General features: G+C 36.2%; 1 protein-coding gene across 1 annotated transcript in view; it reads left to right on the plus strand.

Moving 5' to 3' along the window:
- LTN1 (listerin E3 ubiquitin protein ligase 1) overlaps positions 1-15,126 on the plus strand; it is a 76,388-nt gene that overhangs the window by 51,685 nt on the left and 9,577 nt on the right. Inside the window, 7 exon segments of the mRNA XM_011926535.1 lie at positions 3,877-4,054; positions 5,840-5,975; positions 6,173-6,317; positions 7,502-7,715; positions 8,198-8,435; positions 8,769-8,843; positions 10,830-11,016. Coding sequence (XP_011781925.1) covers positions 3,877-4,054; positions 5,840-5,975; positions 6,173-6,317; positions 7,502-7,715; positions 8,198-8,435; positions 8,769-8,843; positions 10,830-11,016 — 1,173 coding nt within the window.

The following is a 15,126-nucleotide window of genomic DNA, read 5'->3' on the forward strand; positions in this document are numbered from 1 at the left end:
GCCAGGATGGTCTCGATCTCCTGACCTCGTGATCCGCCCGTCTCGGCCTCCCAAAGTGCTGGGATTACAGGCTTGAGCCACCACGCCCGGCCTACTCTTCTCTTAAATAACATCATTCTATTGAAGTATGTTCTAGAAATGTAACAAATGTGTTCTGCTCTTCAGACAAAGAGGTAGATTGTGGGTTTGGGTGTGCTGGTGAAGCTCAGCATTCAAATTAATACTTAGCTGAGATTTACCAAGAGGCACTCTGAATTTACTGATTTACCAAGAAGAATTCTGAAATGATAGATACGTGTTTGGGCATAGTAGAATTCTAAATTAAATTTTGATCATTTTTTATCTTAAAAGTTTTAAAAAACTTTTTATTTTGAGGTAATTGTAGATTCACATGAATGTGTAAGAAGTAATACAAAGAATAAAAATCATATCTACCCAGTGGTACTGTTTTGCATAACTTTAGCATAGTATTACAACCAAGGAAAAGGTGTTGATATAGTCAGTTGACTTAGTTTACATGCACGTTTGTGTGTGTGAGAGATAGAGTGTGTATGTGTTCTACGTAGCTCACATCTGTGACCACCACCACAGTCAACTACAGAACAGTTTCGTTATAAGGATCCCTTAGGTTATCCATATATCGCCTCAGCCACTTCTCTTCCCATTGTCCTAATCCTTAGCAACCACTAATCTGTTCTCTATGTTTGTAATTATGTCATTTAAGAATATTATATAAATGGAATTGGCCGGGTGCAGAGGCTCATGCCTGCAATCCCAGCACTTTGGAAGGCTGAGGTGAGAGGACAGCTTAAGCCCAGGAGTTTGAGACCAGCCTGGGCAACATGGCAAAACCCCATCTCTACAAAAAATACAAAAATTAGCTAGGTGTGTTGGTGTGCGCCTGTAGTTTCAGCTGCTCATCAAGCTGAGGTGGGAGGATCACTTGAGCTCAGGAGGCGGAGGTTGCAGTAAAGGCGGAGGTTGCAGAATGCAGAGATCACGCCACTGCACTCCAGCCTGGGCAACAGAGTGAGACCCAGTCTCAAAACAAAACAAAATAAGACAAAAAACAATATTATATAAATGGAATCATACTGTATGTAACTTTTTGACATTAGCTTTTGTAGCATAATTAAAATTTTTTTCTGATTATAAAAGTAATATGGAATTAGCTAAAGAACTATTGGAACTAATTACTAAGGAGATGGATGTATACCACACAAAAATGAATAACTTTTTTATTCACCCATAGTAATAAATTTAAAAAATGGTATGGGAAAAAAAGATTCCATTCACAATGACAACAAAAACTATACTTAGAAATAAATTTAACAAAAAAATTACAATTGTAAAACTTGAATAAAGATCTCAAAAGAAGGTGGGAAGATTAATTGTAAAAATAGTTGTGTCAACCTATAATTTAGTGCGATCTCAATCAGAATTTCAGCAGTTTTTGAAAAACTTAGTAAACTGTTCTGAACATAGTATACATTTGAAGGAAAAAGTGATCAAAAATAAGAAATTTTTGAAAAAAGTGAAAGAAACTGCATGCCAAATATAAAATATAATATTGAATTATAGTAATTAGGCAGTATGAAATTGAAGAGTAGACAAATAAGTGGATACAGTACAGAAACCTATCCACACATATATGTGAATTTGGTTTTTAATATAGGTGGCATTTCAAATCAGTGTGGTAAATAATAGTGATATGAAAATTGGTCATGTGTTTGGAATAAAAATACTGAGACCTCCTCTATATATATATATATATTTTGCAAAAATGAAAACTTCTTGCAACCTAAGTGCCCATCAGTGGATAAATGGATAGATAAAAGTGTGATATAACCATATAATGGAATATTATTCAGCCTTAAAAGGGAAAGAAATTCTGACATGCTACAGTCTGTATGAACCTTGAGGACATTATGCTGAGTGAAATAAGCCAGTTACAAAAAGACGGATACTCTATGATTCCTTTTATAGAGTAGTCAGATTCATAGGGATAGAAAGTAGAAGGTGGTTGCCTGGGGCCGACGGTGAGAGAGGAATGGAGCATTCGTGTTTAGTGGGTAGAGTTTCGGTTTTGCAGAATGAAGAGGTCTGGAGATTAGTTGCACAATAGTGTGAATGGACTTAACACTGCAGAACTCTACACTTAAAAATGGCTAATACATGAATTTTATGTGTATTTTATGACAGTTAAAATTTTGTATATAGTATTTCTGAAAGATGAAAACTGCAACAAAAATACAAAGATTACAGGGACAAATGACAATGGGAGAGGACATTTGCAAATCAACAAAAAGTATCTATAATATGTAGATAGTTTATATAAATCAGTAAAACCCTCCAAATTGAAAAATTTATCAAAGACTTAAAGAGGCAACTCATAGATGAAATGGTTAAAGGTAGGTCAATACTGAAATGTGAAATATGAAAGGATTTGCTTTACTAATAGTGACAGAAGTACATATTAAAAGCAATGGTTTTATCCACTATATTGCCAAGAATCAAAAAGATTCATTAAGTGTGCAGCTAAACAGTCACACCTGTGCATTTTCGGTGACAGTGTAAATGGATTATGAGTTTTCAGAAGCAATTTGAAATTGCCAACATATAATACATTCAAACCTTTGAGTTTTCAATTCCACTTCTAGGAATTTAGCCTGGAGAGGTATTTATACATTCGCAGAATAATATCTTCTTAAGGATATTTATTGCAGCATTATGTGTGAGGGCAAAAATTTGGGGGTGAAAAAACCTAATGTTCACAGATAGGGAAATAGTTATGACACATCCATAGTATGGAGTGTTAGGTAGATTTTGTTTATTTTTGTTATATAGCTTTAAAACAGAATAATTTATACATTCTGACAAAGTACATATAAGTGGTAAATGATAGAACAATATGTTCAGTGTCATCCCTTTTATATGAATAAAACCCAACTGTATATATGCACAAATATGAGTATCAGTTCAAAGAAAGAACACACATGCCTACAATCCCAGCACTTTGTGGGGCTGAGGCGGGTGGATCACCTGAGGTCAGGAGTTTGCGACCAGCCTGACTAACATGGTGAAACCCTGTCTCTACTAAATACAAAAAAAATTAGCCAGACGTGGTGGTGCATGCCTGTAATCCGAGCTACTTGGGAGGCTGAGACAGGAGAATCACTTGTACCTGGGAGGCGGAGGTTGCATTGAGCTGAGATAATGCATTGCACCCCAGCCTGGACAACAAGAGTGAAACTCCATCTCAAAAAAAAAAAAAAAAAAAAAAAGGACACACAGCTGGTACTATTTATTTAAGTTGAATCAATTGACTCTTTTTTTTTTTTTTTTTGAGATGGAGTCTTGCACCGTCGCCAGGGCTGGAGTGCGGTGGCGCGATCTCAGCTCACTGCAACCTCCGCCTCCCAGGTGCAAGCAATTCTCCTGCCTCAGCCTCCTGAGTAGCTGGGATTATAGGCGCCCGCCACCACACCCGGCTAATTTTTTGTATATTTAGTAGAGATGGGGTTTCACTACATTCGCCAGGCTAGTCTCAAATGCCTGACTTCATGATCTACCCTCCTCAGCCTCCCAAAGTGTTGGGATTACAGGCGTGAGCCACTGTGCCTGGCAGTTGACTCTTTTTTTTAAAAGAGAACATGTCATGTGGCTAGTGTAATTTTAAAAAATCATACATGGGGAAACGTTATATATGCTCATTTTAAAATTTTATGCAGAAAAAAGGAGCAAACAAAAAATTCAAGTCAGCACTTGTTAAAACCTATCATAGTTTCTTTTTATGTAATTATATGTGATAGAATTATTCATCTTTTTCAATAGTCCAAATAAAAGGAATATGTGAAATAACTGTATGTTTGGAAGAAATCTAACTTGTGCTTTTTCTTTTCTTTAAACAGTTTTTTCCCACTTACTGAAGGCAATTTGCATACCATTCAAAGTCTATGTCCATTTTTGTCAAAAGAAGAAAAGAAAGAATTTAGTGCTCAATGTATACCTGCTCTTTTTGGCTGGACTAAGAAAGATCTTTGCAGTACTAATGGTTAGTTGCTTGATAATAAATATTTCATTAATTTAATTATTGCTTGAGATGAAGAACTGTTTCTAATATATAAGACCATATCTATTAGAGGTAAATTGAATTACAGCTGATTTGTTCTGAGATTATATGGATGAGTGTCATTAGACAATGGCTGTTACCATTTTACAGTACAAAAATGCTGGGCCTTGAGGGAAGACTTACACCCAGAAATACCTTCTAACCATTTCTTTTCTATCTATAGCTTTTTAAAGTTGTGCCTCATTTCTCCCTAGCCAACCAATGACTGAACATATAAAGGCAAAAATAGCTTCCGCCGTATTTAAAACACTGCACTTTTCATTTGTTTATAATTTTTTTTTTTTTTTTTTGAGACAGGGTCTCACTCTGTCACCCAGGCTGGAGTGCAGTGGCGCCATCTCGGCTCACTGCAAGCTCCGCCTCCCAGGTTCATGCTGTTCTCCTGCCTCAGCCTCCTGAGTAGCTGGGACTACAGGCGCCTGCCACCACGCCTGGCTAATTTTTTGTATTTTTTTAGTAGAAACGGGGTTTCACCATGTTGGCCAGGATGGTCTTGATCTCCTGACCTCGTGATCCGCCCGCCTTGGCCTCCCAGAGTGCTGGGATTACAGGCGTGAGCCACCGCGCCCGGCCTATTTATTAATTTAATCAACACTTATGAGCACCCACTACATGGTAGTTCCTGTTGTAGAGAAGACAAACATGAAGTTGTATCGTGGTAACTGATGTAGCAAAAAGATGTTATTATGTGTACAAGTGGCAGAAAGGAAGGAGTTTTCACTCTGCTTTGAGGGTGTTAGTGGCAATTTCATAAAGAGAAATATTTCTACTGGGTATTGAAGGATAAATCGTTTTCCATATGGACATAGTTGGGGAAGGGCATTCCAGGTATGCAAAAACATACAAGAATACAGATTGTTCATTTTGACTGGTATGTAAGATAGAAGGCTGAGGACAGAGGGTGTTAAGATACACCAGTGGATGGATTTTGAGGAATGGTAGAGATTCTAAAGAGGGTCCACATCAGAGCTTAGCGCATATACTAGCTGCTATTTTTTTTTTTTTTTTGAGACGGAGTCTTGCTCTTTCGCCCAGGCTGGAGTGCAGTGGCCGGATTTTAGCTCGCTGCAAGCCCCGTCTCCCAGGTTTACGCCATTCTCCTGCCTCAGCCTCCCATGTAGCTGGGACTACAGGCGCCCGCCACCTGGCCTGGCTAGTTTTTTGTATTTTTTAGTAGAGATGGGGTTTCACCGTGTTAGCCAGGATGGTCTCGATCTCCTGATCTTGTGATCTGCCTGTCTCGGCCTCCCAAAGTGCTGGGATTATAGGCTTGAGCCACTGTGCCCGGCCGACTAGCTGCTATTGAGTGAATGGATGTGTCAATTATGAAACACTATGTTCTATTTTCCATTTGCTGTTTCCAGCTACTCTGTAGCTGTAGGTTTTTTTTATTTGAATGATGAGTTTGCTGAATATGTCCTGCACTTAAGAAACCAAAACAAAAACAGCATAAGTCCGTTTAAGTTACAGTATCATTCCCTTACTTTCCCCTCCCCCAAATTCTCTATTGTGTGCTGGGTATGGAGACAAGAGTCCCTACCCTTTGGAGCTTATAAGCTCATTTGTTGACTCTTACATAAAAGCCATTTTTAGAGTTCTCAACCTGAGCACTTCTCAAGAAAGTTTTTTACTTCTCAAAGTGGACTTTTTAAAAATAGCCATATAGTTCTTAAAAATTTTTAATTTTCATTTTGAATTTTACTTCAGGAGGTTTTGGACATCTTGCCATTTTCAATTCTTGTTTGCAAACCAAAAGTATAGATGATGGAGAGCTATTACATGGAATATTGAAAATCATAATATCCTGGAAGAAAGAGCATGAAGATATTTTTCTTTTCAGTTGGTAGGTGATGCTTTATACTATGTTTTTCCTTCAGTATACAATTCAAAGATTACGTATCTGTGTCACAAATTTGTAGAGTAATTATGGTAGACATTTAAGTCAGTTATTTATGAGGACATAAGATTTAAATAACATTTTCTAATTGAATGTCAATATAATTATTATTTTGTTGTCATTTGCTTTTATCTTTATCACAGTAATCTATCAGAAGCAAGTCCAGAGGTACTGGGTGTAAATATAGAAATAATCCGGTTTCTTTCCCTATTTCTGAAATATTGCTCATCCCCTTTGGCAGAGAGTGAGTGGGACTTCATCATGTGCTCCATGTTGGCTTGGTTGGAGGTAAATTAACCTGATATGTCATCACCTCTTGTGGGTCTTTGTACATACTTTTGCATCAGAACTATTTACCAACCTCATTCTTTAAGTGATGATTGTAATTGGTTCCTTTACGTAATTTAAGACACTTTATAAATGTTCTTCTTACCAGCTATGATTTGACAGAATAGTAAGATGATAGATTTTTAATGGCTACCAGCATCATTCAGTGACCAAATCTCCTATTATTAAAATGCTTTCTCCATTAGCTTATTATAATATTTGCAGCACAGGCCTTTTAGGTTTTATCTGTTAATGACAATTATTTTGGTCTTTTTTGGTTATAATTAGATTGTTTCTAAAACATACTGTATGAATATTGTGAGAGTAATGCATTAAATACCAAATTCAGAGGGAATTAGTGTAATTTTATGACCCAGAGCAACCAGAAGTATATTGTGGGCTCCAAGGCAGCAAGTCAGTCAGGGTCGAATTGGTCTCAATCTCTGCTTTGCCTGCTATTAGCTATGTGGTTTCAAGTTTTAAACTTAAACTTAACCTCAGCTTTCTTTCTTTCTTTTTCTTTTTCTTTTTTTTTTTTAATTTGAGATGGAGTCTTGCTCTGTTGCTTAGGCTGGAGTGCGGTGGCGCAATCTTGGCTCACTGCAACCTCCGCCTTCTGGGTTCAAGCAATTCTTGCGCCTCAGCCTCCCAAATAGCAGGATTACAGACACCCACCAGCATGCCTGACTAATTTTTATATTTTTAGTAGAGATACAGTTTCACCATTTTGACCAGGCTGGTCTCAAACTCCTGCCCTCATGTGATCCACCCGCCTCAGCCTCTGAACCACTGCGCCTGGCCGATTTTCTTATTTTAAAATAATAACTTACAACTTGTAGGGCTACTGAGAAGATTAGAAGTGTGTATTTAATGTATCTGACTTAGTGTTTTATTCCATAGTTTAGAAATTAAAAAGGGCATTTGAGAATAAATTATTTATTAATGATTCTAATTCATGGTATTTAATTTTGAAGAAAAAAGTTATTTTGATGTAAAATTGTTTTATTTTTCCTGAGACTACACACTTCTACTGCTTTTCATTTTAAAATTCAAAGAAATGAAAGAGGCTTTTCTTTATATTGGCTTTATTTATAGTGTTCTGGTAGAAGTCTGTTTACCTATTTCATTTTTATTGTTTTTTTCAGACAACAAGTGAGAATCAGGCATTGTATTCTATTCCACTTGTGCAACTCTTTGCCTGTGTCAGCTGTGATTTGGCCTGTGACCTCAGTGCTTTCTTTGATTCCACAACTCTGGATACGATTGGCAATCTTCCTGTAAATCTAATCAGTGAATGGAAGGAATTTTTTTCCCAAGGCATCCACAGTTTGCTTTTACCTATTTTGGTGACTGTTACAGGCAAGTGAAAAAGGGAATAATAGTGAGATTGATTCACTGGAAATGACTTACTGAAAAATTCAAAACCAAAAATTTTGAGGTTTAAATCAAATAATACTAAATAGTAAAAGAAAAAGCCAGAAAAGAAAGCTTGGCTTCTCAGAAATATCACATATGCTTCTACTTTACAGACAAAAATTGAAAAATGGCAAGGTATCCAATGACTGTTGCAAGTTAAAATAGTAATTCGGATAACGTGAATGGATCCCGTGAATAGAACCTGTTGAACATTCGCTTTCTTTTTAGATAAGGATCAGATAAAAGTCATGAAAACAGTTGAGATTAACTGGAATATATATTCAGGTCATGTTTCCAGTTAAGAGTGCTTTATTGTTGATGTCTAGTTTTTATTTCATTTTCTTAAATGATACTTGATTGTGAATCAGTTAAGCTATACTAACTTTCTTTTGGGACGGGCATGTTTCTTTCCTTTTTGTCATTAGGAGAAAACAAAGATGTGTCTGAAACATCCTTTCAGAATGCAATGCTGAAACCCATGTGTGAAACATTAACATATATCTCAAAGGAACAGCTACTGAGTCACAAACTTCCTGCAAGATTAGTTGCTGACCAAAAAACAAACTTACCAGAATATCTCCAGACTTTGTTAAATACATTGGCCCCATTACTTCTCTTCAGAGCTAGGCCTGTGCAAATTGCTGTTTATCATATGCTATACAAGTAAGAATTCATCCAATTGAATCAATGTTACAGTGGTCTAAAAAAATAGAATATATGCTTAGTTTTAACTTTTAATCATTTAAAAAAGTGAAATTTTTAAAAGAAGGAGATCTGACTGCTTCACTTATAGGGACACTAAGTTGCCTGATCTTTTCGGTTATTGTTTTCTATATACAATTTATATTTTAATAGTCCTGGCTATAGTAGTTATTTTAGAGAAAACTCATTAAAACATTTACTTATTATAAAATAAGTATTGGTCTTTCTGCTCTTGAGCATGACTTAATAAATGGTTTAATATCACGTATTTTAAAATACTGTTCTAATTTCTAGATTGATGCCTGAATTACCGCAATATGATCAGGATAATCTAAAGTCATATGGAGATGAAGAAGAAGAGCCAGCCCTGTAAGGTTTTTTTAAATAATTTGTTTTATTAAATTCTTATAATCCATCTCACTTATAATGTCTTTAGAGGACTGAAGCAGCACAGAAGCTATAAATTAGAGTTATATTCATTCTACAGATAGATCTTTTTAGTTATCTGTAAGATAGAAATGAAATCTAGATTTCACTCAAAAGATTGTTTCTCTCTCTTAATTGTTAAATCATATTTTCTGTTTGCTTCTGTTCAGTAAAACTGTCTTTGGCCATATGGTGGCTGTGGAAAGAGTGTATCAGTTCAAAAATCTATTGAGCATCCACTTTGTGCAGAGTATTAATTAAATGCTAAAGGGAGTATGCAGTGTTTAGTGAGCACTTTCTTTTTCTTAAGGAAATTATCTGATACAGATGATACCGTAGCCTTATAGAAAATATAGTATATGATAAGTGCAAAGAAGAAGGATAGATAACATTTTTTTAAATGTCATTTAGGCCTACAGAAGATAGCATGTGATGAGGGCACAATTAATGTACATCAGGAAGGGAAGACTTTCTTTAGAGGAAGAGGCATTTAAACTGGTCCTTTAAGGTTAGGTAGCATTTCTGCAGGACAGGAAAGACAATATACGTTACGAGAATATCATGTACAAAGAAACTGAGTCATGCATGTGAGGATGTGCTTGGGCAATACTGAGTAGTTCCCACTTAATGTATACTTCTATTGACAGTGTCTTTCTTTCCTGGAATTTAAGTTCTGTGAGGGCAGGAATTTCTGTCTTTCATTTCTGAGAGAGAAATAGGCTAGATTGCTATAGGCCAGAATGCTTCCTGGCCTATAGCAGACATCATGAGTAGTATGTTGAATGAAAGAATAAATGAACCAGTGTGTATAGAGTAGGCAGGGTATAGTGGAAGATAAAGCCGAAAGGGTAGTTAAGGAGGCCCGATAATGAATGGCCTTAAAAATGACTTTTTTGGGGGGGATTTGGGCATCATTTGGTAGGAGACAGGGCGCCGTCAGCTGATTGTGACACTAGCGTAGTATGAAACATGAATTGTAAAAAGAAGCAAGCAGAGGTGGAGGTCGTTCCAGAAGTTAAATGACAGTGCGTGGAGGGCAATGTGAAAAGTGGAGAGATTTTGGAGCTGGTGTTTTATAAGATTTAGTGACTATCAATATGGAATATAGAAGGCTGGGTACGTGAGATGGAGGGGTTGAAGGAAAAGACCTAAGAGCAGAAGTTTGGAGAAGGCCTATGCTTGTGGCCTGGGAGAAGGAAGCCACAAGGGAAGAACGATCACAGCAGTGAAAGGAGAGAACCAGGCTAGAGTATCATAGAGAAGAGAGTTAAGCATTTTACTTTTTGAGAATCTCATAAGTTCACCTGAAAGTATAAATGAGTAGAGTAGTTCAATACAGAAGAAAACTAACTTACATTGTTGTGAAGTAATCTGAATGGTACATTTATTTTCCTAAAAAGATACAATCATGATTTTTTAAATAGGCACATAATTATTTTCTGTGTTTATCATTCTGATTAATAGTACCATTGTGATATTTCTTAATAGTGCTAAGTAGATACTATGCAGTAAAATAGAAACTAGAATGAAGTGACAAAGTTCGAAGTCTTAATCTTCACTTTGTCTTTTATAGGATGATAAAAGGCCTGGTAGGATTTAGAATCCCTAACAGTTTCCCCTACTAACTGAAAGACTTTGGACTAATCATTTGGCTTCTCTGGGTGTGTGATTTTTTTTTCACTTATAAAACAGAAAATTGAAATAGATGTTTTCTAAAAATGTCTTTCCTTTAAGTGCTATAATATGTCTTTTTGATTTTACTGTTATGTGAGATTAGGAGTTAAAATTGGATCAACAGAGGAGAATTTTTAAAACGTTTTTTGGAAAATAGAGAAATTTTTATAAAATGCTTGAAGTTTACAAGTACTGTCAGTTTGTTAAGGGATGAGTTATAAAGAAAACTTGTGGTGTTTAATCATTGATTCTTAGGTCACCACCAGCCGCACTGATGTCTCTTCTTAGCACTCAAGAGGACTTACTAGAAAATGTTTTGGGGTGTGTTCCTGTTGGACAGATAGTTACTATTAAACCACTGAGTGAAGACTTCTGTTATGTTCTGGGATACCTTCTCACTTGGAAATTAATACTCACTTTCTTCAAAGCCGCATCGTCACAGGTAAATAAGTATGTGACAACTTTCAATAGTTCTGTCCTAATATGCTTCTGATACTGTTCTAAATACCTTCCTTCCCTTCAGTTTAATAAAAGGGAAATCCTTATGTTTTAATCTCATCCTTTTTTTTTTGTATTTGAGACAGGGTCTCACTCTGTTGCCCATGCTGGAATGCAGTGGCACGATCTCGGCTCACTGCAGCCTCTGGCTCCTAGGCTCAAGCGATCTTCTCACTAAGTAGCTGGGACTACAGGTGTAAGCCACTATGCCTGGCTAATTTTTATCTTTTTTGTAGAGATGAGGTTTCACCGTGTTGCCCAGACTGGTCTCATACTCCTGAGCTCAAGTGATCCACCCTCGTTGGCCTCCCAAAATGCTGGGATTACAAGCATGAGCCACGGTGCCCGGCCTAATCTCATTTTATCCAGCTAACTTCAGACAATCTGCTTAATAAGTTTACTTCTGTCCCTTATACCTTACCCCTCCAAGCAAAAGTAATTACTCTGATATGTGGCCCGATCAACTTTTTTTCTAACTGAATGTAGTCACCAGGTTCTTTTATATCAAGAAATAATATTTATATAATTTAATTGTGTACTATCATAGTAGTTATTTCAAAAGAATTGAATCTTGTGTTTTTTCTGGTTTTTTTGGGGGGGTCAGTTTTTCACTCTGTTGTGATTTCACTTAATACATCACTGGCAATTTACCTTACTTGAAAATCACTGTTTGGAGAAAGATCTGTGAAACATTACCTGTGCAATAATTCCAACTGTCACCTAATGGTAAAAATATCTGAAATATTTTGCCCAAATTATTCTAGCAGCCACTAGATGTCTCTGTTGTCTCATGTTTAGGAAGTAAGACCTTGTCCAAGAAGAAACTGGAAAGATCTCTCTAGTTTTTATTTCTTTTAGAAAGATCCCCACTTGAGGATAGTTTGAGCCCGGGAAGGGGAGGTTGCAGTGAGATGAGATCATGCCACTGCACTCAAGCCTGGGCGACAGAGCCAGACCCTGTCTCAAAAAGAACAAGGAAGATCCAAATCTCTGTCAATCTTTGATTGAATTAACCTAGTAAAATATGTGCCTTCTTTGACAGGTCAATACAAAAAGATTTAGTTTATCACTTAGTGTGATTAAATATTCATGACATTCATTTCCAATGTGACTTTTTGGAATTTTTAAATTATAATTTATGTTGTTGCTCATAACCTATACCTTGGTACAAAGATATCAATTTTTGCATCTTTGCATTTGTACATCTAAGGGGAAAAATCAAATCACAGAAGTAGCATTGATCTAGTTGTTAAATAGATTAGTTTTCTTTTTAGGCCTGTCACGTATTTTTGTGACTTCAGCTGGTTTTATTTGGTGATGATGTATTTCAAGAGCTCCTTATTGGGCTTTTACATCAATTTCTTAAAATATTGTTGATCTCTAAAAAATAGCAGCAGATTGAGGCTTTTGTGTATAAGAGTTTTGTTCTCATTTTATATTCAGAAATTAGGAAAATGGCCATGCATCACCTTTTTTATTAGGCTGGGATTGGGTTAGGGTGCAAAATTATACAGCAGCATTTATTATTATTATGTCTGAAAAACTTGAACTGAGCTGTAGGCAGATAAACCAGAATAACCCACTAAATAATACTAATTATTAGGTGGGTTATTCTGGTTTATCTGCCTACCTAATAATTACGTGAATCCTGAAATAAACAATTTTTCTTCAGAAAACTTTAAATGTTCCTAAATCATGGGTTAACTTTTTTCTCAAAAAAACTCCTAGCAAATCAGATTGAACTAGAAAAAGTTGTATATGTACATGTGTATGTTTATTTGTCTGTTTTATAAAGCTTTACTGAGATATTGCACATACCATAAAATTTACCCACTTAGCATACACAGTTTGGTGTTTTTAAATTTTTTTTTTTTTTTTTTGAGACAGGGTCTTGTTCTGTTACCCAGGCTGGAGTGCAGTGGTGCGATCTTGGCTCACTGCAACCTCCACCTCCTGGGTTCAAGTGATTCTCCTGCCTCAGCCTCCCGAGTAGCTGGGATTACAGGCACCTACCACCACGCCTGGCTAATTTTTCTATTTTTAGTAGAGACGGGGTTTCACCATGTTGGCCAGACTGGTCTCAAACTCCTGACCTCAGGTGTTCCGCCCCCCCTTGGCCTCCCAACGTGCTGAGATTACAGGCGTGAGCCACCTCACCTGGCCACACAGTTTGGTGTTTTTAGTGTATAGTCATCCCTTGATATCTGCAGGGGATTGTTTCCAGGCTCCCTCCCATGGTCCCCAACCCAGTGAATACTCAAGTTCCTTATATAAAATAGCATAGTATTTGCATCTAACCTATGCACATCCTCCTGTATACTAGTTAAAATCATCTCTAGTTATCACGTATACAATGTAAATGCTATTGAAATAGTTGCGATACTGTATTTTTAACATTTGTAGTATTTTTATTGTATTGGGTTTTTAAAAATCACTTTTTTTGCCCCTCAAATATTTTCTATCTGTGATTGGTTGAATTCTCAGATGTGGAACCCATGGATGTGGAGGGCTGACTGTATTCACAGACTTGTGCAACTCTTACCACTAATTTTAGAACATTGTCAACATCCCATTGTATTTGATAGCAATCACTTCCCATTTCCTCTCAAACCCTACAGCTCTTGACAGCCATTAAACTGTGTTCTGTCTCTATGCATCTGCCTATTCTGGACATTTCACACATCTGGTCTTTTGTGTCTGGCTTTTATCTTAGTATATTGTTTTCAAGATTTATCAGATTTTAGTATGTATCATAAGTATTGCATTTCTTTTTGTGGCTGAATAATACTCCATTTTATAGATATCACATTTTGTTTATCTGCTTATCTGTTAGTGGACATTTAGGCTGTTTCTGGTTTTTTTGACCATTGTAAATACAGCTGCTGTGAACATTAATGTATAAACTTTTGTGTTGAAATGTGTTTTCATTTCACTTGTGTTGTATACTTCAGTGGGATTGCTGGGTCATATATGTGTGTTTTTTAAAGTCCATTGATATTGCTGATTAATTTTTAAAATATTTCTAACTTTTTATTTTGAAAAAAATTAAACAACAACGTTGGAAGAATAATTCAGTGAAAAGTCACATACTCTTTTAGATCAACACATTTTTAACACACGGCTACATTTGCACATACTGTCTCTGTATGTACTCTTTTTCTGCTCGATCTGCTTGAAACTAACTTGCAGACATTATGATGCTTTACCAAAAGCATTTAAACATGTATCTCCTAAGATCAAGGACATGTTTCTACATAAGCAGAATATAATTTTTATATTCAAATTTAATTTCGATTTAGTAGTACCTAATTTTTATTTAGATGCTCTCAGTTGTCCCAGTAATATCTTTGTAGTTTTATTTTCTTCTGTGTTGAAGATCCAATCAAGAACCAAGTTTGTATTTGTTTGCCATATTTCTTTAGTTTCTTTAACCTATAATTCCTATACCTTTCTTTTCTTTCTTGTCATTGTTTTGGCCAGCTGTTTTTAGCCTGTCATACAGTTTGAATTTGTCTGATCGTTTCCTCATTAGATTGTGGTTGATTTTCAGCAAGAGTACTTACTGCACAAGTTGTTACATGTTCTCAGAGTCTTACCTCAGGAGCCATATAATGTCATTGTGTTCTTTTACAGGTTGAGTATTCCTTATCCAAAATGCTCGGCACCAGTAGTGTTTCTGACTTCAGATTTTTTGATTCTGGAATATTTTTGTTACACGTACTGGTTAAGCATCCCAGATCTGAAAATCTGAAATGCTCCAGAAGCATTTCCGTTAAGCATCATTTTGGTGTTCAACAAGTTTTAGATGATGAAGCATTTTGGATTTTCAGATTTGGGAGGTTCATCCTTCATTAGTGATGTTAAGTTTGATGATAAGAGCACTTTGGTCAACATATTTTAAAAATCAATTCCAAATCCTATTACTTGATCCTTGTAAGTATTCATAGTGTTTATAAAATAAAAGGCCGGGTGCGGTGGCTCAAGCCTGTAATCCCAGCACTTTGGGAGGCCGAGGCGGGCGGATCACGAGGTCAGGTGATCGAGACCATCCTGG

Source organism: Colobus angolensis, unplaced genomic scaffold, assembly GCF_000951035.1.
Source record: "Colobus angolensis palliatus isolate OR3802 unplaced genomic scaffold, Cang.pa_1.0 Scaffold69, whole genome shotgun sequence".
Taxonomy (NCBI): Eukaryota; Metazoa; Chordata; class Mammalia; order Primates; family Cercopithecidae; genus Colobus; species Colobus angolensis.